This window comes from Canis lupus, chromosome 13, assembly GCF_011100685.1.
Source record: "Canis lupus familiaris isolate Mischka breed German Shepherd chromosome 13, alternate assembly UU_Cfam_GSD_1.0, whole genome shotgun sequence".
NCBI lineage: Eukaryota > Metazoa > Chordata > Mammalia > Carnivora > Canidae > Canis > Canis lupus.
The window spans coordinates 1,450,564-1,471,867 of record NC_049234.1 but is presented as its reverse complement, the minus strand read 5'-3'; the positions used below and the strand labels follow the sequence as shown (position 1 = coordinate 1,471,867).

The following is a 21,304-nucleotide window of genomic DNA, read 5'->3' as shown; positions in this document are numbered from 1 at the left end:
AAATTTCTGGTAACTACAGTCTCCAAGAATAGCATGAGCTTCAGGAGGCCTGGATCTGGAATCATTCCACCAGATCATTTTGGAAAACTGCATACCCTGGAATCTTCTGATTGTCATTTACTCCCATACTCCCAACAGTGGTCGCCTGTGAAGCATCTATATGGACACTGGGGATGCCGAAACTGTGGACGGAAGTTTGGGACTTCCTGGAAGCTGACAGTCCCCAAGTGACTGGTGTGAAGCTTATCATCATCACCCACAGATATGATCCTAAAAATGGCAGGCATCCTTGTGGCAAAAGGTGGCATGAGTAATTATGATGGAATAGCATAGGTCTGGTGTAGACTCCATCTCTTCTACTGACTGATAACAATCCCCAACTGATAACAATCGGCACAAATTGGGGTTCTCAGCGTTCTCTTATAAGCATAAAATGAAGAAATACCTGAGTTAAGCAGGGCACGGTGGCATGGCCAATCTTGCATACAAAATCAAGTACACTTGGTGCCTGACTTGGTTGTCATTATAACCAACTGAATGAAATTAATCTCAACAAGCTGATGTAATACATTAGTGAGCCCTTTATAGTGTTATGGCTCACTCTGTGGCAGAAGGAGGCACTTTGGCAAAGAAGGAAGAAAGTCCTCTGCACATCCTGTGGGCCTGATTGGCAGTTGCACCAACTCAGGCTATGAGAACATGGGGGCATTCAGCAGATGTGACCACGCCAGTGCTGACTCATACACACAAGAGCAAATCCCAATTCACCACTGCACTGAGATTCCAACAGACCTACACCACAACTGAATGGAATGGCTATACATAATGTATAGGATGTGGGTGGCATTGTCCTAGCCAACATCTGTGGACACTGTAATGACTAGTAGAACAGGAAGGACATCAAGAAGAGAAAAACTGCAGACATAACCTAGAACAGGAACACTTCACTGGCCAAAATAATAAGAACCCTAAGATCCATACCTTCATCACATCCCCCAAACTTACCACAACTCTGGCCAATCTTGGCATCCTTGGGTACAACTCAGAGACTGACTTCCTGACAGGTAAGCATGGCAGGAAGTTTGAGCTGGAGACTCCAGATACAGATGAGCTTTACTAAGTAGAGATCAACCCCCAGGCAAGACACATACCAGCTCCTGTCCCCAGGAATAGCTGTGGGCAGAGGGTAGATGAGAGCCACATCGGGAAGCACTCAGCTCCCAAAGCCTTTTCACAAGTGGAATGGCAAAGACCTAAATGACCTACAGATCCTTATAAAAGTTAAAGAAGAGGAGTTCCTGGCTGGCTCAGTCAATAGAACATGAGACTCTTGATCTCAGGGTTACGAATTTGAGCCCCTGCGTGTAGAGATTACTTGGCTGTAGAGATAACTTAAAAGTTAATTAAGAAAAAAAAAGTCAAAGGAGAGTATACCACTAACTATAACCTAACTGCTGGCACCTGGCTCAAGTTCTGGGGATACCTGGACAGTATCTCTAACAATCTGCTTATTGTTGCTATCCAACAAAAAGAGCAAACCTAACTAACTCTGTGCATTGCTGTCACCCAGGAGTTTTGTCCTATCCCTGACAATGCCCACTAGTATAAGAAACATGGCATCAGATAGGTTGTGATTAGATAGGAGAACCATGGTCCCATGGTGAGAGAGTAAACTACGGCATGTTCATAGGAAAGATTACTACATAAATGACTGAAAAAGAGTTCTAGGAATAAAAACTTAATATTGAACCAAAAAACAATTTTCCAAAGAATACAAATAATAAAGAAATCAAGATATGCAAAATATGAAACTCCAATATTTTTCAATTATAATATATATCCTATAATATATGTATATTATATATATAATATATATCCATAATATATATACTATATTCTGAAAGTATAAAGGCATACATGAGCACAGGAATAATGACTGCTAACTTCAAAACAGTGGCCAATTCTAATATGGTAAAAAGAGAGAATAGGACTAGGGAAGAAAAAAGAGAGATTTAAAATATATTTGTAATGAAATATTCATTACATTCTTCTCCATTTTTATGTCTATTTCAGAATACAAAAAGGCACCTGGCTGGCTCAGTCAGAAGAGCATGCAACTCTTGATTCCAGGGTTGTAAAAAACAAGTTGGCTATAAATATTACTTAAAAATATAATCTTAAAAAAATAAAAGTGGAAAAAAAAAGAAGAACCAGCAATCCATCACAGAGTAGAATAAAATGCCTTCCTATCTTGGGTCTCATTATTAATCACAGGTATTGAAATGTCATGGTAACAATCTCCATCAATTATTACAGTGTTGTAATGCCTGAGCTTCTTAAGTAACAGAATCCTACAACATACAGTTTTCAAAACCGCTACCATGAGACACTGGGTTTCAAAATAATGTTTCTATGGGATACTATAAACATCATAATGTAAAAATAATTCAGTATGTTACTGTTTTCATTAAATAGCTCTAAAAGTGACATCATTCTTATATTCTAAGCAAAATCAAACTTTTGAATATAAAGTGCATAAGATGTATTCCTTAATACATAATCGAGTTTCTTCAAAACTACTGATTATTATAACTAAAATTTTTTCTAATTATATTAATTAAAGACATAAATGTATCCTAGCAGAAAAACATTCTGCAGGTACTGTAACAGATTACCAGATAAATGATTAGAAAAGGAAGAAAATACAATGCAATAGGCAAGAAATAAGTAAAAAATTTATTGAGAAAAACTAAAGCAAGCCTAAATAAATGGATTCATTTGCTATGTTCAGGATTTGAAAGACTCAATATGGTCAACGTGTCAGTTTCTTCCCAAGTTCAAACACTAATTCAATGAAATTCCAATCAAAATCATTAATAGGACTATAAATAGAAATTGGTAGGTTGACTCTAAAAAAATTTACCTGACAAACAAAGAAGTTAAAATAACCTAAACAATCTTTTAGGGCAGCCCGGGGGGCTCAGCAGTGTAGCGCCACCTTCAGCCCAGGATGTGATCCTGGAGAACCAGGATCCAGTCCCATGTCAGGCACCCTGCATGGAGCCTGCTTCTCCCTCTGCCTGTTGTCTCTGCCTCATTCATTCTCTCTCTCTCTCTCTCTCTCTCTCTCTCTCTCCCTCCCTCCCTCTCTCATATGAATAAAAAAAATAAATAACAAGGAAAAAAAAACAATCTTTTAAAAATATAAAGTTAGAGGACTCACACTACCTAATGTAAAGATTCAGGATACAGCTACAACAAAGAAGACCAGGGATACTGGCAAAAACATAAACAGATTAATGAAACAGGACAGACATCCCCGAAATAGACCTACAAATATATTGTCAATTGATTTTTAACAAAGATGTCAATGCAATTCAATGAAGGAGGAAAAAGCTCTTCAATACTGTTTTAACAACTGAATAAACAAATGGGGAGAAGTAATACTGAAAACCTTAATCCCAACCAAATACTATTCACAAAAACCAATTTAATATGTATCACAGACTTAAAACTAAAGCTAAACTATAAAGTTTGTAGAAAAAAATTTTACAAGACTTTGATTTCTTAGAAAAATCTAAAACACAAAAAGCATTAATTATAGAAAAATTGATAAATTTGCATCAAAAATTTTAAATTTTGTTCCTTACTGGACTACCAAACTAGAAAAAAAATCCTCCACACATATAAGAATATTTAAGGAACCCTAACAACACTGTGAGAAAAACTACCAATATAAAACAACCAAAAAAACTTGGATAATTCACCAAAGAAGGTATCAAGTACCAAAATGAAAAGATTAATCTTTTCATTTAGGTCATCATATAAAAACAAATTAATATCAGCATGGAATACTTTTTCATGCTTAGTAAAAAAGATAAAACTAAAATGGTTACATCAAATACTGACAAGGACATGTATAGAATGACTGTAACTCACATACTGTTGGTGGGGTTGTTAAATCATACAACCCCTTGGGTAGAAGTGTTAGCGTTTGGTTACAAACATACACCTAGCCTGTATTAGCAACTCCATTCCTAAATATGCATGCAACACAAATGGAAAATGTATTACCACAAAAAAGTTGTACAAGAATGTTACAGCATCTTTAATTACAATAATCCCAAGCTGTAAACAACCCAAATGTCCAAAAACAGAATGGAAAAACTGTATCATTACCTGTATACTGGTATCATACTTGACAATAAAAAATAATAAACTACTGACATACAAATCATACATAATTTCAGAAACATGTTGAGCAAGAGTCTAAACAAGTAGATGTATATTTATATATATATTTACATATTTACATATATATATCTACAGAGAATTATGATGAATGAAAATAAGCCATTCCCATAAAAGTTATATACTATATACAGGCCTCCATTTATATAACATTCTTTAACAAAATTTTTTTATAAAAATGGAGAGTGGATTAGTGGTTGTCATTGATAAGATGTGGGGATGGAGTGGGCTGGAAGGAGAAAGCAGAAGCAAAGTGGATATGGTTATAAAATACCATAAAAAGAAGGTAAAAAGTAAAAGAAGGGATCCTGGTAATGGAACTTCTCTGTACTTTGTGACAGTACATACATAAATCTAATAAATCTAAACATGTGATACAATTATATAGAATGCACCTCCTCCACCTCCACCCCCTCCCCCCACCACCACCACACACACACACACAGGAGCGCAAATAAAAAGAGAGAAATCTGATTAAGATTAGTGAATTGCCCGGAGAAGGACAAACATTATATGGTCTCATTCATTTGGGGAATATAAAAAATAGTGAAAGGGAATAAAGGGGAAAGGAGAAAAAAATGAGTGGGAAATATCAGAAAGGGAGACAGAACATGAGAGACTCCTAACTCTGGGAAATGAACAAGGGGTGGTAGAAAGGGAGGTGGGTGGGGAGTGGGGAGTGGGGGGTGACTGGGTGACGGGCACTGAGGGAGGCACTTGATGGGATGAGCACTGGGTGTTATGCTATATGTTGGCAAATTGTACTCCAATAAAAAATAAATAATAATAAAAAAAGATTAGTGAATTGCCAATATCCTAATTGGGATAGTGTATTATAGTTTTGAAAGATGTAATCATTGAGAGAAAAGGGGTAAAGGGTGGTATAAATGATCTCTCTCTAGTATTTCTCAGAATAGCATGTGAATCTACAATTATCTCTAAATAAAGGGCTTAATTTAAAAAACTTAAAAAACATATATATGCCCTTTATTTTCCTTGCACATCTTTCTCCAAGAAACAGATTCTCTATGCATTTTTATGAACATCATATTAAAATATTTAAACTCTATAGCCCTCCAAACTCATTACTCAGTAGCCACTAAAGTGGTACTACTTAAAGAGACAAGGCAGTATTATTTAAAGAAATTTTGAAAAAAAAAAAAAAAAAGAAATTTTGATACATGTATATCTAAACAATTATGATTCCTTCAAGTATGCATCAAACAATAAACAGTAGCAACTGGAGGCCTAAATTCTTCACTACCTAAGCTGGGGAATCACTTTACTGCTTCTTATTAAGGAAATTAAACAATATTGTTATACTTGGCTACCCTGGGATAGAAAACATGTGACTCAATTTTTTCTTTCCTTTCCTATCAAAATGAAATTAATACCAGTACAATCTCAAGTCAAATAAATGGACAAAAAAGTGAGAGTTATTGAAGCCTAATATTTAAAAGTTTATAATTCACATAGGAAAATTTTTCTTGTATTTTTCCACATAGGAAATTTAAGGAATTTTATTATGGGGAATATGAAAATGAATGGATAAAATCTTTTAATCTAAATCTTTTATCTTGACTCTCATTCTGCATATTTAAGAATTTTTTGAAGGATAACCTAAGTCAATGTACATAAAGCACTCAAGTTAAGTAAGGATTTGGATAAGCCTAACATTCACTTTGTACTTGTAAACATCCTTTCCACGATGAGCCTCTAGGGACATTTAAGGAATTTACTGAATAAATTCCTCAGTACATATCAAAGAATATTTAATTTGACCTAAAACACTTGGACTGCTTAGGAAAAAAAAGCAACCTGATCCCTTACTTGCATAAAACGGCCATTTAATGAAAAGACTTACGTGGTAACTGTAAATCTTAGCCTTACTGATTCCTGATTTTCCTATTTCCTTGCAAATATTTAAGACCTATTAAAAATAATGTTTTAATCCAATCATCTTGAGTTTAAAATTCAGCCATTTCCTCTGTGAACCGAAAAACAAAGAACTGAAAATGGGGGCAGCCTGGGTGGCTCAGTGTTTAGCGCCGCCTTCAGGCCAGGGCCTGATCCTGGAGACCCGGATCGAGTCCCACATCAGGCTCCCTGCATGGAGCCTGCTTCTCCCTCTTCCTGTGTCTCTCTGCCTCTTTCTCTCTCTCTCTCATGAATAAATAAATAATAATTTTAAAAAAAGAGATATTGGTGGTTTCAATTCTCTGTAGACATGACTATATAAATTAACTTAACATAGTCCCTCCTACCATTATGATTTCCATTTTCCCAGAATACCTGAAAATTTTTAAAAATGGAGCTACACGAAAGGGAATATTCAGGAGATACAACTAATTCAGACTGAGAGTGTGGGAAAGCGAAGCAAGTAGACCACAAAAGGAATAATGCTGGGGACTGAGTCCAGGGGCAAGAACCAAGTATCTTAAATGATATTCAGAAGAGCAATCCTGTTCTTTCACTCTGTTTATGGTACTTGATTAAATTCCCAAATTCTCCTCTTTTCTAAAGTCCGACCCATAAATAAGAAAGTTGATTAAGCACACACACAAAAGAAACCCCATCACTGACCCCTGACTAGGACTTCATATTTTTTATGAATGGCAATAATAATATAACAATGAGGGAAACACTATTATTTAATATCACATATGTGACCAAAAAGTTTTGATAAGAAGTATTTTAACTTTTATAGTACAATTCTAAGTACAATGAATTCTGAAATAACAGCCCCAAGATAACTACTCCAAATATGCCCATATTTTATGCTCTTTTCTAAAATCCTAGGCAAACACTTCTATTTTAGGCATCTATGTTGGTAAAAAAAAAAAAAAAAAAAAAAAAACATTACAGAATAAAAATGCATACTAAAGAAGTGGTTCTCAAATAGTGGCAGTTTTCTTGGCACATTTTTGGTTGTAGCAACTTGGAAGGTCTACTGGTATCTGGAGATTAAAGATGCTGCAAAATCATCCTAAAACGCACCAGACAGTCCCCAACACAAAGAATGATCTGGTCCACAATGTTAACAGAGCCACTATCAAAACATTTTTCTGCCCTAAAAGAATACTGAAGTAATTGGAAGTCACCAGTAAATTAGTTACTGTTATAATTTCTGTGTTGTAGTCTATTTTTAGAATCTGTCAAGATGATAAGAAAGATACTATTTAGTGAAATTCCAAACAGAATATTGTCATGGCACAGAAAAGGAAGGTAAAGATGACTGGGAAAGTTCAGTGGTTACATTTAATGTAATCTACTACAGCTGATGGCTCAAAAGAAATAAGCTGTTTCAAAACTGAAATTGGCAGGAATGCTGCAAAAAGGTAAATTTTATTTATAATTTAGAACTAACCGAGATTTTCCTCCTTGATGTAGATAGATTTCCTTGAACTACTATCAAGACCACACTGACATCAGGGCAAAAAATGTAGATGGAAAATTTTGATCACCATTCCTTATGGTGATTTTGTCAAACAAGAATACCGATCACTCTCTCCTTCCAGAATATCTTCAAAATGTATCTTTTCAAAATTATTCATTTGCTTGGAAATAGTGTAGATTCTAATCACAACAGCTGCTCACCTGGTAAGCTAATACTTCATAAGTTGAAAAGTCCTACAGTCTAAGAAATGCCAAACTAAATGGAACCTTAGAAACCATCCTGAGCAGGACTTCGCAATGGAGGGTACTTCTACTCCTAGGCATAAACAGTGTAAGCCAAGGAGTACAAAAAGTGACAAAATAAGCACAGTAAGTCTTAGCTAAGGAGCAACTTAACCTATTCACTAAATGAAAGAGCAATGGTATTAAATTCTTTGCAGTAACCTACCACCTACCAAGTACCATTCCTCTAAGGCTGTTTACTTTGGACTTTTCCATTTCAAAAGCTCTGCATAACTTAAAAAATTAGTACCTGGTTTCCCTGGTGGACTGTTATTAGCAACTCATCCTCATTGCATGCCCCCCTTTTGTTTGCAACTTATATCTGGTTAAAAGCAAAACACTGCTATTAAACTTTATGAGGCTTGGGCAGCCCAGGTGGCTCAGTGGTTCAGCACCGCCTTCAGCCCAGGGCCTGATCCTGGAGACCCAGGATTGAGTCCCACATCAGGCTCCCTGCATGAGCCTGCTTCTCCCCCTGCCTGTGTCTCTGCCTCTCTCTCTCTTTCTCTCTCTCTCTCTCTCAATCTCATTAATAAATAAATAAATAAAATCTTTAAAAAAAACAACAAAACTTTATAAGGCTGAACTCTTTTATCTATACTTACTAGCTGTACCTCGACCTCATGTAAGTTAATTAGCCTTTATGTACCATGGTTTCCTCACATGTTTAAAAAAGAGAGAGAAGAGTAAATATACCTCACAGGATCATTGTGACATTTAAGTAATGCAATGAATGCACAGAGCATGGGATGTGTCTAACACATAGTAAGTGCTCAATAATAACTTGTAGTTACTCATAAAGGAATTGAATCAATTTAGAAAACTTTAATTCAAATAGAACATATAGTAGATCTAAATATGCCAACCTGACTAAAATCTAGAAGTACATTTCTTAAAATGCTCTTCCATAGATAGCTCAAAGTTAGCATGGTACAAAGATGTTTTCAGGGGCACTGGGGTGGCTCAATAGGTTAATTGTCTGCCTTCTGCTCATGTCATGATCCCAGGGTCCTGGGATGGAGCCCCATATTGGGGGGCTCAGTGAAGTGAAGAATCTGCTTCTGCTTCTCCCTTTCTCTCTGCTCCTCCCCTCTTCTCCTCTCCCGCTCATACTCACTCTCTCTCAAATAAATCAATGAAATCTTTTTTAAAAATATGTTTTCAGCAAGACTTGAAAGGTAGAAATGAAGTAGCAGCCATATTTCATAATCAAAATGCCAGCATGGCAAGAGGTGGTACTACTGCACATGCATGTCTCTGCTGACCTGCTGGTCACCTAGTTGACACAGGTTGCAACCAGCCCCATGGCAACTCCAGCTTTTGCCAAATCTCCTTCAACTTATGTGACTCCAGAACTAGAAGCAATGTTCAATGTTAGCTATGTGATAAAGGATACTATATTCTCTCACAAGATACCTGTATCATCAAAGTTGGAAATATTAAGAGACCAAGTTCCACCAATGCTCACAGTTCAGAGGTTCCCATTTGTCTTTGCTTCCCCTTAATTCATGTCTGGCTTCCCTTCTTGATTTTCTGCCTTACCGATTTCAGGTAACAGCCCCAAACAGAAAAGAAACAACTTCTTCCACAGTTTAAACAGTTCCCACAATTGAGTATGGAGAAATCTTTTTTTTTTTTTTTTTTTTTAATTTATGATAGTCACACAGAGAGAGAGAGAGAGGCAGAGACACAGGCAGAGGGAGAAGCAGGCTCCATGCACCGGGAGCCCGACATGGGATTCAATCCCGGGTCTCCAGGATCGCGCCCTGGGCCAAAGGCAGGTGCTAAACCGCTGCGCCACCCAGGGATCCCCTGGAGAAATCTTTTAAATAAATCCTTTATACATGTATCTGCTAGTGGTCTACTTCTCTGATTAAACCTTGACTGAGGGCAGCCCGGGTGGCTCAGTGGTTTAGTGCCACCTTCAGACCAGGGCATGATCCTGGATCCTCTGTCTCTCCTGTAAATAGAATCTTAAAAAAAAAAAAAAACAAAACCTTGACTGAAGCGCAATTTCTACAAGGTACACATTATTTATTGGTTCAGATTATTCAATTATGCTATAAATTTAAAAAAACAGAGGGATAAAATTCCTAAGAAATTTAGGACAATAAATTTTAGACAATAAATTAATATCTTATGAAATATAGGTAAATTTCACAAAATGTGTAAGCAAGCAGCTTATGAAATACAGGTAGAATTCACAAGACATGTTAAATATCGATAGTAAACTAGTAGTCTATACGGGTCAAAGGAGAGAAAACAAACACTGCATGCCACAGGATGTTGGTAGTGTGGTCTGTCCTGTTAGCATCCTATCCTAAAATGTGCTGACCTCCCTCTCTCTATCCTCTAGCTCACGTGTTCTGATCTTGATTGTTCTCTGATGCAAACTTTTACATATATTTGACTTGTAATCTGCTTTATAAAGTTAGTGATTTATTATTTTGGAAGCAAGTCCATGACAGGCAGTTATTTTCAGCTGAAGTTGCTGTGTGAGGATTTTGTTAATCTGACACTGTGAAAAACTTAAGTATACACTGTAATTTACAGTGTAAAATATATAATGTGATCAAAAAGTTTTGATAAGAGGTACTTTAACGTTTATAAAACAATCTAGTACAGTGCATTTTGAAATAACAGCCTCACAATAACTACTCCAAAATGCCCACTAAAAAGTGCCTAAAATCTGCACATTTAACATTAAATTTTGTATCTTACAGATTGAGATACCCAAGTAAAATAGGAATACTGAAAAACTGAATGGAATAAAAAGGCTAGTATTTGGAGGAAATAAGTACTCAATAATTACTTACTTCAATATGTTGAGAAAGTGAAAATTATCATGAGACTGCACTTACTTAACTTTAATTACTTTCCCGTGTTCATACCATTGCTTGGCTTCTAAGTTTCAGAAAAAGAGTCTGATCAACTGCAGAGTTAAAAAGATCTCCTACTGCTTTTATCTTTTAGAAAAGCTACTGTCTACAAAGACCTCCCCCAAGAAGCATGGAGTATAGTATGAACTATAGGACTGTTCATGTCTGGTTGCTTGTATCCTAGCCTGCATTCATTACTTCACCCCATTAACATTCCACGCTGAGAGTCCTTTGCCAGTTTTATGAGGCGAAACCACAAAATGTCAGGTTAACAAAATCCTCACCCAGCAATTTCACCTTAAAATACTGGCTGTCAAGAACTTGCTTCCAAGATATTCAATAAATCACTAACTCTCTAAGGCAGGTTGCAAGTCAAATAAAGGCAAAAATTTGCATCATAGCAAATCTACATTAATCATTAGAACACAAGCTGATTATTTAGAACTACAACTTTATGGAAGAGAGTACAGCAGTATAATTTCAAATGTACCTGGTAGCCTATCCTAGTTTTTAATTGTGCTTACAGTTATACATTTGCACTTCTATAATTTATACATTTTTAACTCTCTATTACAACCATTTCCAATCATTCAGACACTTGATTTGAGTCAACATGATATATACTAGAGAGGAGCTTGGAGACCTCAACTTACTGGTTCAATTCCTGGTTCTGCCACTTATGAACTATGTGTCTTTGAGATGGTTAATAATTTCCCTAAATAAGAAATCTCATCTTTGCATGTATAGTCAGAGTTAAGAAAGTCAGAGTGAGTATAAAAGGGAAAAAGGAAGTGCAAGGAACAGTTTGTAGCATAAGTGAAAATATGCCTATTAAATGCATCCACCTGCACTTTTTCCTTTGTTCAACAGGAATGACAGAATATGAATTGGCCAACTGGCCAGGCCTAGGTACTGTATGATCATCCTCCAAGTTAATGATCTCACTTGCATTGCTAATATCCGGCTTTCATGACAATTATTAAACCATGTTGGATAACTATCCTGTAAGCAAGTATCTTTAAGTGGAATAGCCCATGCTTGAATATATATCTTCACACTCCTTTGTTGATCATGCTGCAAATCTCTGAAGAAGCTTCACAGTGGACTTTAACCACTCTTAGACTACCCAAATGGACAGAAATTTATTCCAAAGAAACATGAAACCTATGTTATTCTCTGGGCTGGAGTTAGTTACCTAAGAGCTCCCTCATTAAATATTTATTGGACAACTATTAAGTACCAGGCATTACAGCTTTCTCAGATTTCTCATCAGGACCTGGAGAGGATCATCACTTTTTCAGGCCTTAACTGTCTACCAAAACAATGGGTAGCAAAGGTGAGGGCTCCAAACTAAATAATGTGTATGGCCTATGGTACTGACATGAGAGCAGGTCACACTGTCCCATGCCAGTCTCCCAAAGGAAAGTAAATCATACTTTGAGTCTATTTAATACTTTTCTGACAAAAATGTAGTTTGTATAGGTCATGCTAAGGACCTGCATGATTTAGTACAGAGTGCAGAGGAGAATATACATGAGAGCAAACTATTAAAGACTGAAGATAACAATGTTTAAAAACCACTGCTGGAAGTTTTCCATGTGTCCTTGTTTCCATACTAATAATTACTATTGCTCTTCTTTTAATACATTGCAATTTTCCAAATTCCTTTGTAAATACAGATAAAATAGAATAGGAAAAGAAACCAGCATGCAACTCTTCCAACAGCAAAGGCTTTTATATATTTATGCTTCCCACCTCTAATAAAAAAACATACAAGTCTTTGATACAGACATGTGGACTGTATTCATATTAAATTCCCAATTCAATGATCATTCATGCTCTCAATCTCATAAATTGAGAAAGTTGAAAAGAAAATATTGGGCAGCCCGGGTGGCTCAGCGGTTTAGCACTGCCTTCAGCCCAGGGCCTGATCCTGGAGACCCAGGATCGAGTCCCACATTGAGCTCCCTGCATGGAGCCTGCTTCTCCCTCTGTGTGTGTGTGTGTGTGTGTGTGTGTGTGTGTGTCTCCCTCTCTCTCTCTCTCTCTCTGTGTGTTTCTCATGAATAAATAAATAAAATCTTTAAAGTTTTTTTTTTAAGATTTTTTATTCATTTATTCATAGAGACAGAGAGAGAGAGAGAGAGAGAGAGAAAGAGAGAGAGAGAGACAGAGACACAAGCAGAGGGAGAAGCAGGCTCCATGCAGGGAGCCTGACGTGGGACTCGATCCCGGGTCTCCAAGATCACAACCCAGGCTGCAGGTGGCGCTAAACGCTGCGCCACGGGGGCTGCCCTAAATAAAATCTTTAAAAAGAAAGAAAAGAAAATATTAAAAACTCAATTAAAACCCTGTAATCATTGTTCACATTAGACTATTAGGACCAAAAATCATGCATGTTCCTCACATTAAAAATTTACTTTTATCTTTCTATTATGTTCTCCTAATATTTGGAGACTACTTTTATTCACAAAATTACACTTATACACCCAGAGCAACATAAAGATCAGCAACATACTCTTGGTCTCCCCAAAACCTCAGAAAACAGAATCTATACTCGAGAATAAACTGTCATTGGCAATTAAGTGAAAATATTAGTGATCTCTTAGCACCCTAAATCTAATTATTAAATCTGGCCTTACTAAATGAATATATTTTAGTAGAGCACCTATACATTTTAGTAAGGTAGGAGATCTTAAGTACCTGCTGAAAAATTTAACCATTTAGCCATATACTACTATTAATAAAGAGCAGTCAATAACAAATGACTGACTCTAAGAATGAAGTTATGTAAATAAAGACAAAGCAAGCAAACCAACAATTGGGATTCTCATCAGAATGACAGAACTAAAGTAGCACACCGACTTTGGACACAGGCAAACAGGCCCTGATTTTAATGTGTTCTCTAACACTTAAAAGCAGCCAGTTTGGCTTTCTCCAATAAATTATGACACAGAAGGCAAAAAGAGACTTCCTAGGAATTTACGCTTTGATAGGCAACTCAAAGGATACAAAATTCTACCTTCTCTCCTGCATACACATAAAAGAAATCTAAGAAGTCTAGAAACCCCTTGTTACAAACAGATAGAAATTAGGTTGAATACAATTAGTTATGCTATGTTATATTATATATTATATATATTAGTTATATTATGGTTATAGTTATATTATGGCTAGGTCTTAATCCTCCTGATGCCCCATATTATATTTCTTGTATGGTAGGAGTTAAATAAATGCTCCATAAGCTTACTAAGCAAAACAATAAAATGTCATTTGGAAGTTAAGTGAAATTCTAAATGTTATTCAAATGAAATTTAAAACAGTCTCAGCACTGGAAGTGAATAAAATTTTATCTATGTGCAAAAACTAAGTATAGATTATTAAGGATTTATTTGAGAGAGAGAGAGAGAAGCAGTCTCCTTGCTAGAGTGTGTAGCCCAACACAGGGCTTGATCCCAGGAGCATGAGACCATGACCTGAGCTAAAATCAAGAGTTGGACACAACCAAATGAGCCACCCAGGCACCCCAAAACTGAGAATAGATTAAAACAAATTTTAACTTTTTATAAGGAAAATGACACACAGTCATTATCTAAAATCCTCAAGATCTTTTTAAGTTGACTCATAAAATTCTATATGAAAGAATCTTTGGGTTTTAAAACAACGTAAAACCATTTGAACCAATATGAATTCTAATCAGACTTTCGGTAATTTTATGGAATGCTTCAGGATCAGACTTTGGTAACAGAATCTCAGCTGATAATAGCTCCTTTTCTTGTAGAAGTGACCAAATGTTTAAGAATAATCAGTTAAATCATATGAATGCTAAACATTTGTTTAGCTTTAAAGATCATAGCAATCACAGGTCCAAAATCAAACTTAAACTCTTAGTAACTAAAGGGCAAGGGCAAGCAGATTTGCAAAAGCAGCAATGCCTGACTTGAAGGTGACCTGGAAGAAAAAAAGGAAGAGAAAACAGAAAATGTTAGCTTTTGCACAATGCAAATATCAAAGCAAAGTGATTGCTTTAAAAACTTTTGTTCATGATAATCATCATATATTTATGTGGGTTAAAATTTTAATAAACATTTGGGGAAAACCATAATACTTATAAGGCTCATCATTCTATAAAATGCAGAGCAGCATTTACAGATTAAATGCTTCCTCTTTTAAGAATAAATGGGATGGCAATTTAAAAAGAAGACTAGGAGTTCCTTCCAACATTTTCAAAGTAATTAGTCTCATTAAAATTGCCAGAGGTGGGGATCCCTGGGTGGCTCAGCGGTTTGGCGCCTGCCTTTGGCCCAGGGCACAATCTGGAGTCCCAGGATCAAGTCCCGCGTTGGGCTCCCTGCGTGGAGCCTGCTACTCCCTCTGCCTGTGTCTCTGCCTCTCTCTCTCTCTATCATGAATGAATAAAAAAAAATAAAAATTAAAAAAAATTGCCAGAGGTACTATTCCATCTTAATCTGTTAGTAAGTAGTTTGAATTAAATAGGAAAAAAGTAGTTGAAAAAATAGGACAAAGATAGCAAATATTTACGGAGGAAGCACAATACAGAAACTTTAGTTGGCCGAAATAACAGGAAGATGAAAAAGAGCTAAAATAGAGGAAGAAATTATTGGTGCATTATTTTAAAAATCTACATAACAAATAACAAAGATCAGGATTAGCAAAGGAGAGAAGATTCTGAACCTTTTATCATATATGGCCTCCACCATCACCCTGACATTAGCAAAACAACAAATAAGAAAAACATTAGGATACTGGGAAACTTGTGCTTAGAGGTAGACCCTTATCCCACAGGTTCAAATTGAAAGCAAACCATCATATTTTGAATTTAATGCTCTCTGGGAAACTGGAGGCCACAATCCCAAAGAGACAACATCCTAATTTAAGATTCACAAATTCCACAACACAAGAAGACACAGATGATAGGTCTGGAGCCTGTTACAAGCAATCACTTCCTCACATACTTTCAATACTGGAACACAGTGTGACACATAGGAGTTAAATAATAACAGTAAGCAAGTATTTATTAAGTGCCTACTAGTATTGAAAAATAGCAAAAGAGATACAGTCCTATTCACATGAACCACATGTCAGGTACCTAAAATATAACATATTATCTATTTGATTTTGTAAGACATTATCTTCCCAGTTTTCCAGAAAGAAAACCAAGGCCAAGAGAAGTTACCTATCTTGTCCAATATTACAAAGTCAGTAGGAAGTCAGTAAGTGGAAGAATCTAAATTCAAATCCAATACTATGACTCTTGCCTGCATCCTGTACCATTAGTTCTACAGTCAGTATATTCTATGTGAGGATTGTACCACCCTCTAGGGGCATTTTTGGAAATCAGTGTTTCTGGTTGTCATAATGATTAGGAGACACTACAGATATTAAGTATCAATCAAGAATGTTAAAAGCTGTTCAATGCTTAATACAACAAAGAACAGTCCTGTTCCCTCCACAATTTTCAAATATCTGCCAGGCATTTGTGTAAATGAAAAATGTGTTTATAATCACTTGAACCTAGAATTTAACTCCATTTTATATCAAAACACAGAGTGGTTTTTAACCCACTTTTTAAAAACTCCAAGAGTTCCAGAAATTTAACTATCACTATACAGGAGAAAAAATATGAATCAATGAGATTTTGACCAAGAGGTGTTTACCATTTCAGAAAGTCACCTCATTCATGACTATTCTATTTGAGTGTTGGCACTGCCAATTTATTAAACATGTAGTTAGGCAAAACTTATAAATGTCCCAATATAACACATGTGGCAGGCAAAATGTCTTATCATGTCTTCTAGTTACATTCTAAATATTAAAATATATATATATATATATATATATATTATTTTCCTCTTATTCCTCCCTTAATAATGATTATGGTATTATATTGGTTTCTCTATAAGTTATCAGCTTAAAAACATACATTAACTATGAATTTTACATCAAGATAAAAAAAGAACCTTAGAAAATACTGGTCAGAGAAAGCAGAGTTAGATCTTATAGGGTTGAGAACCACCACACTATATCATTGTGCCCCTAATTAAGACACAACTACACTATATCCTTGGCCTCACTATAACACAATTGGAATCATCCCAATTAAAAGAATCAACTCTACTTATGAAAATCTTTCATAGGTTACCGTCAATGGCAAGATAGTTCCTTAAACTGAACTCAAGTTCCTTACTCTAGAATTCAAGTTTGTTTATTTTGTCTCAAGATGAAATCTGTGCAGGACAGCAATAGCCAAACTAAAGGTACTATATAAAGTCTGTATTTTATCACTGGAATGGGTTAGTATCTCTTTTACTTACTGTATTTCTTGATTAAGTGTTCAGTGAATGTTCACAAAATGGTAACTGATTCCACAGCATTCTTATTTACAACTATTTTATAAATGTTTTCTCACAATTTTTTGATTCAGTACATAGACCCTAATATTACTCCTTTTCAATATGAAAATTCACAAAAAGAAGGCTTAATTTGCAGGGGTAGTAAATTAGAGCAGGCATACAATGGCAATAACTTAATATCTGAGTTTGAAAAATAAAGTCACGGCTTAAAATGGTTGTTTTTTTTTTTGTTTTTTGTTTTTTGTTTTGTTTTGTTTTGTTTTTACGGCTTAAAATGTTAATTGTGAATTAAAAGTTTTCCAAGGGTCCTCTAATTTCCTAACACAAAATACAGTAGTTTAGAAATATATATATAGGAAACAAGTATCCTCTACTAGCTCATGGATTTTACAGAACCTTGGTACATAAGCCAGATTATGACAAAACTTTTTAAATTTTTATTTCTTTAGAAAGAGAGAGAGGGGGGAAAGGAGCAGAGAAAGAGGGAGAGAGAGAATCTTAAGTAGGCTCCATGCCCAGCATGGAGCCCGATGCAGGGCTTGATCTAATAACCCCAAGATCATAATCTGAGATGAAATCGAGAGTTGGATGCTTAACCTACTGAGCCACCCAGGTGCCCCAAAACTTTTTTTAAAAGAATGAGGTGAATAATTCTTGCCCCATTGCAAATCTTTGTTTTACAGAAGCCTTCTAATACTTCTTACCTCACAGATAAGACTAAAATGCCACTGGTTATATAATGACTTAGTGGTTCAGCTTTGCTTTAGATCTTTTTCTAAAGTTCAGGTCAAAGGCTTCTCACTAAATGACTGTGCAAGATACACTCTGTTTATCACCAGATCTGGAATCACAATCAAAAGGTCTTCCTTCTAAATATGGCAAGCAATACCACACATGGAGCCATTGCCACTTTTAGCCATAAAAGCTGACCTTCAAACTACATTCTACACCACCAATAAAGTAGCTCCAAAACCATATACCATTTCTTGCTGCCTCCATGCAGTTGCTTTTTAGTTACATCACTGTCCCTACATATCATACTGAAGATATTATTAATTCTATGACTAAGCATGATAGAAAAGTCTTGCATAAAGTTGACAAATCAAAGCTGCCAGTGTAACAGGAAATAAAAAATAAAGCCACCAAGCAGAAAGGTAGTTTCACTTAAGCTGTACATTGGGCAGAGACACAAAAATCTTTGGGAATTTAAACCATAAACTAATATTCATTTAGACCTACAGTCTGAATCCACTACCAGCAAAGTCCAAAAAATTCTCAAGCAGACAACTTAACTTACGGTCATCTCAAGTTGTAGTGCCACCAGATTAGTGGCAGAAGCAAACAGATACTTCCTTCTAGCAGAACTTGAACTCAATTAAAGCCATTAGCAATTGTTAAATATCACAGATTAAATAGTTTTTTCAAAATTTTATTTATTTATTCATGAGAGACAGAGAGAGAGAGAGAGAGAGAGAGAGAGAGGCAGAGACTCAGGCAGAGGGAGAAGCAGGCTCCATGCAGGGAGCCTGATGTGGGACTCAATCCCGGGTCTCCAGGGTCATGCCCTGGGCCAAAGGCAGGCGCCATACCGCTGAGCCACCCAGGGATCCAAAAATCACAGATTATACAAGGACTCTTCTAAATTTCAGAGATGTTAAAATACAGAAAATTATAAAACTAATAACCAATAAAATAGTATATAAATGCTTTCAGAATTAACAAAAACAAATGAAAGCATAGTTAGGAAACAGACAAAAAGAGACTCAGTATCTCAACATTCAGGGCTATCAAAGGAGAAAAATAAAAAACCAAAGTTCTAGCTAGGGAATTACACTTTCTTGCTCACAAACCGGAAGCAACCTCCATCTTAAGGAGTGAAATAAGACGGTTAAGTTTCAAAACTTTTCTTTGTCTTTATATGTGTTATTTCCTGTAAAATAACTGTGTAAGCTGTAAAGTCCAAAAATAGTAATTTCTAACAATTTTTAAAATTCAAACTAAAAAATTAATATTTTAGAATATAATTAAAAAGGAAATTAAAGCTTAATCCCATTATCTCTGAAGTCAAATAAATAAGCAAACCTATACATATATGAAAAAATACAGAATACATATATGAAATAAATTATTTTTGCTCTTTATCAAAAGACTAAAGATGACAGGTGTATTTTTGTGTGCTCTTTAATGTTAACCAGATTCAGATTCACGATTTTATCAGTACTGAACCCATTATTAACTCTTTGACAGATCCATGAGTGTTCTTTTACTCATGTACTAATACTTGTTTAATTGAGTTAATTAATCACAGCCTAACCAAAATATCTCAAACAGACCTCACACAGCATTCAAAGTGTAGCCTGAAATCTAACCCTCCCTCCCTTTTCTTTAAACTGGCCTGGGGGATGAAGTCAATAAATTGTCAATTAATAACATACTTGCTTTGATGATTCTGCAGTAATTTATTGTCATCCCACTTCATAAATTTTTAAGTAAAAGTTCTGGGATTTCAAGTAAGATACCTCTTTCATGGGAAAACTCAGTTTTAAGAGTTTTCTTCTGCCAATAAACCAATAAGACAAACTAACTGATAATCCTCCCCCACTATACCATATAGGAATAAGCACTCAACCAGTGAAAGTAATTTGTTCCGCCAATGGCACAGAAAACTACTCAAATTAATTCACTAAATAGATCTGAATGTTAGTCTCTTACTTTTGGTTAAGGCCTGGGTTGAACTAGCTTATTCATAGACAAAACAGTCTTGAACACAGTAGTGTCAGTACAATACATGTAACTATCCCATCCACTACCAGAACAAAGGTGCTCTACTGTTTATATGCTCTATAACCACTAATGAGAATTCACTGCTACCCAAGACCAGCCTCCCCTAAACAACATCCTCTTCCCACTGAAGTCTGATATCCCTAAACAATAATGAAGACATATAATCCCTACCACATTAGCCTTGCTTGCACTCTAGATATCACTTTTACCTCCTGTCCACAAAGCCCTGACCTCTGTACTCAGATTCTTGGCCTTTTATTTACTCCCAGGGCACACTCCCAAACTAACATATTTATCCTACCCATCCAGCCTCTTGTCCTGTAAATGACAGACTCCTGACTTCATGTCCTCCAAGGACTAATCTTCTAACCAATTTGCCAGGTGCTCTTAAAAGCAACACAATGAACCCTCTTCAGATTCATTACAATGAATATGCAACATAAAGAGGGAAACTTTTATATTTCTAGTCATCCGATAAAATAAAATCAGTATGCATTACTAAAATAAAAAATTAAGAATTAAACAGAGTGATGCTCTAAGTAGGCTAAGTGAGAAACATTTTAAGTAGGCTCTATGCCCATTATAGGACTCAAACCCATGACCCTGAGATTGAGCCACATGTTCTACTGACAGGGTCAGTCAGATGCCCTGAGAGACATTTCTGACAGTGACTAGTACTCATGAGAACAGACAAAAACAAATTGTGATTGTCAAAGTGGTAAATAAGTAATGGGAAGAAATGCATGAATGACTAATGTCAAATGGGCAAAAGCTTGGGTTTCAGTCCATTTCCTTATTTTTGTGTCTTGAGAACAACTATTAGCAGTTAATTCTCATTATCTCCCGTTAAAAACAAATTTTCCATGTGACCATTACCAAAGATATTAATCTCATTTAAAACCATTTTGTAACTGGATAAACTTTTATTGAACATTAACCATATGCCTAAACCTAAATATTAAACATTAAGAGATAAATAAGGGGCGGGGGGGACCTGACTGGCTCAGTCTGCATGTAACTCTTGAGTTTAAGAGTTGGGATCTTGAGTTTAAGCCCCAGGTTGGGAGTAGAGACTACTTTAACAACAACAACAACAACAACAACAACAACAAAATAGTAAGAGTCACTGCATTTGGGCTCCTCATAATTTAGTAGAAAACCCTGACAAAAATAAGTCATAATTTTTGATAAGTGTTTTAATAAAGTATTCAGAATAGGTTACAGAATGTAAAGAAGCAAACATGAAGGGACCTAACTTGCTTTAGGAAAGAAGTATGCAAATGCATTTTCAATGGAAGTAGAGCTTCAATTGAACAAAACAGGCAAGAGAAAAGCAGG

General features: G+C 35.7%; 1 protein-coding gene across 12 annotated transcripts in view; it reads right to left on the bottom strand.

Moving 5' to 3' along the window:
- VPS13B (vacuolar protein sorting 13 homolog B) overlaps positions 1–21,304 on the bottom strand; it is a 734,128-nt gene that overhangs the window by 473,066 nt on the left and 239,758 nt on the right. The window contains exon 20 of one of the 12 annotated variants that reach the window (XM_038555173.1): positions 14,652–14,759. The exons of the other annotated variants lie outside the window; for them this stretch is intronic. Within the exon in view, the coding sequence (XP_038411101.1) occupies positions 14,668–14,759 (92 nt within the window). The 3' untranslated portion in view covers positions 14,652–14,667. Of the gene's footprint in view, positions 1–14,651; positions 14,760–21,304 lie in introns of those variants that run through there. 12 annotated transcript variants of the gene reach the window in all.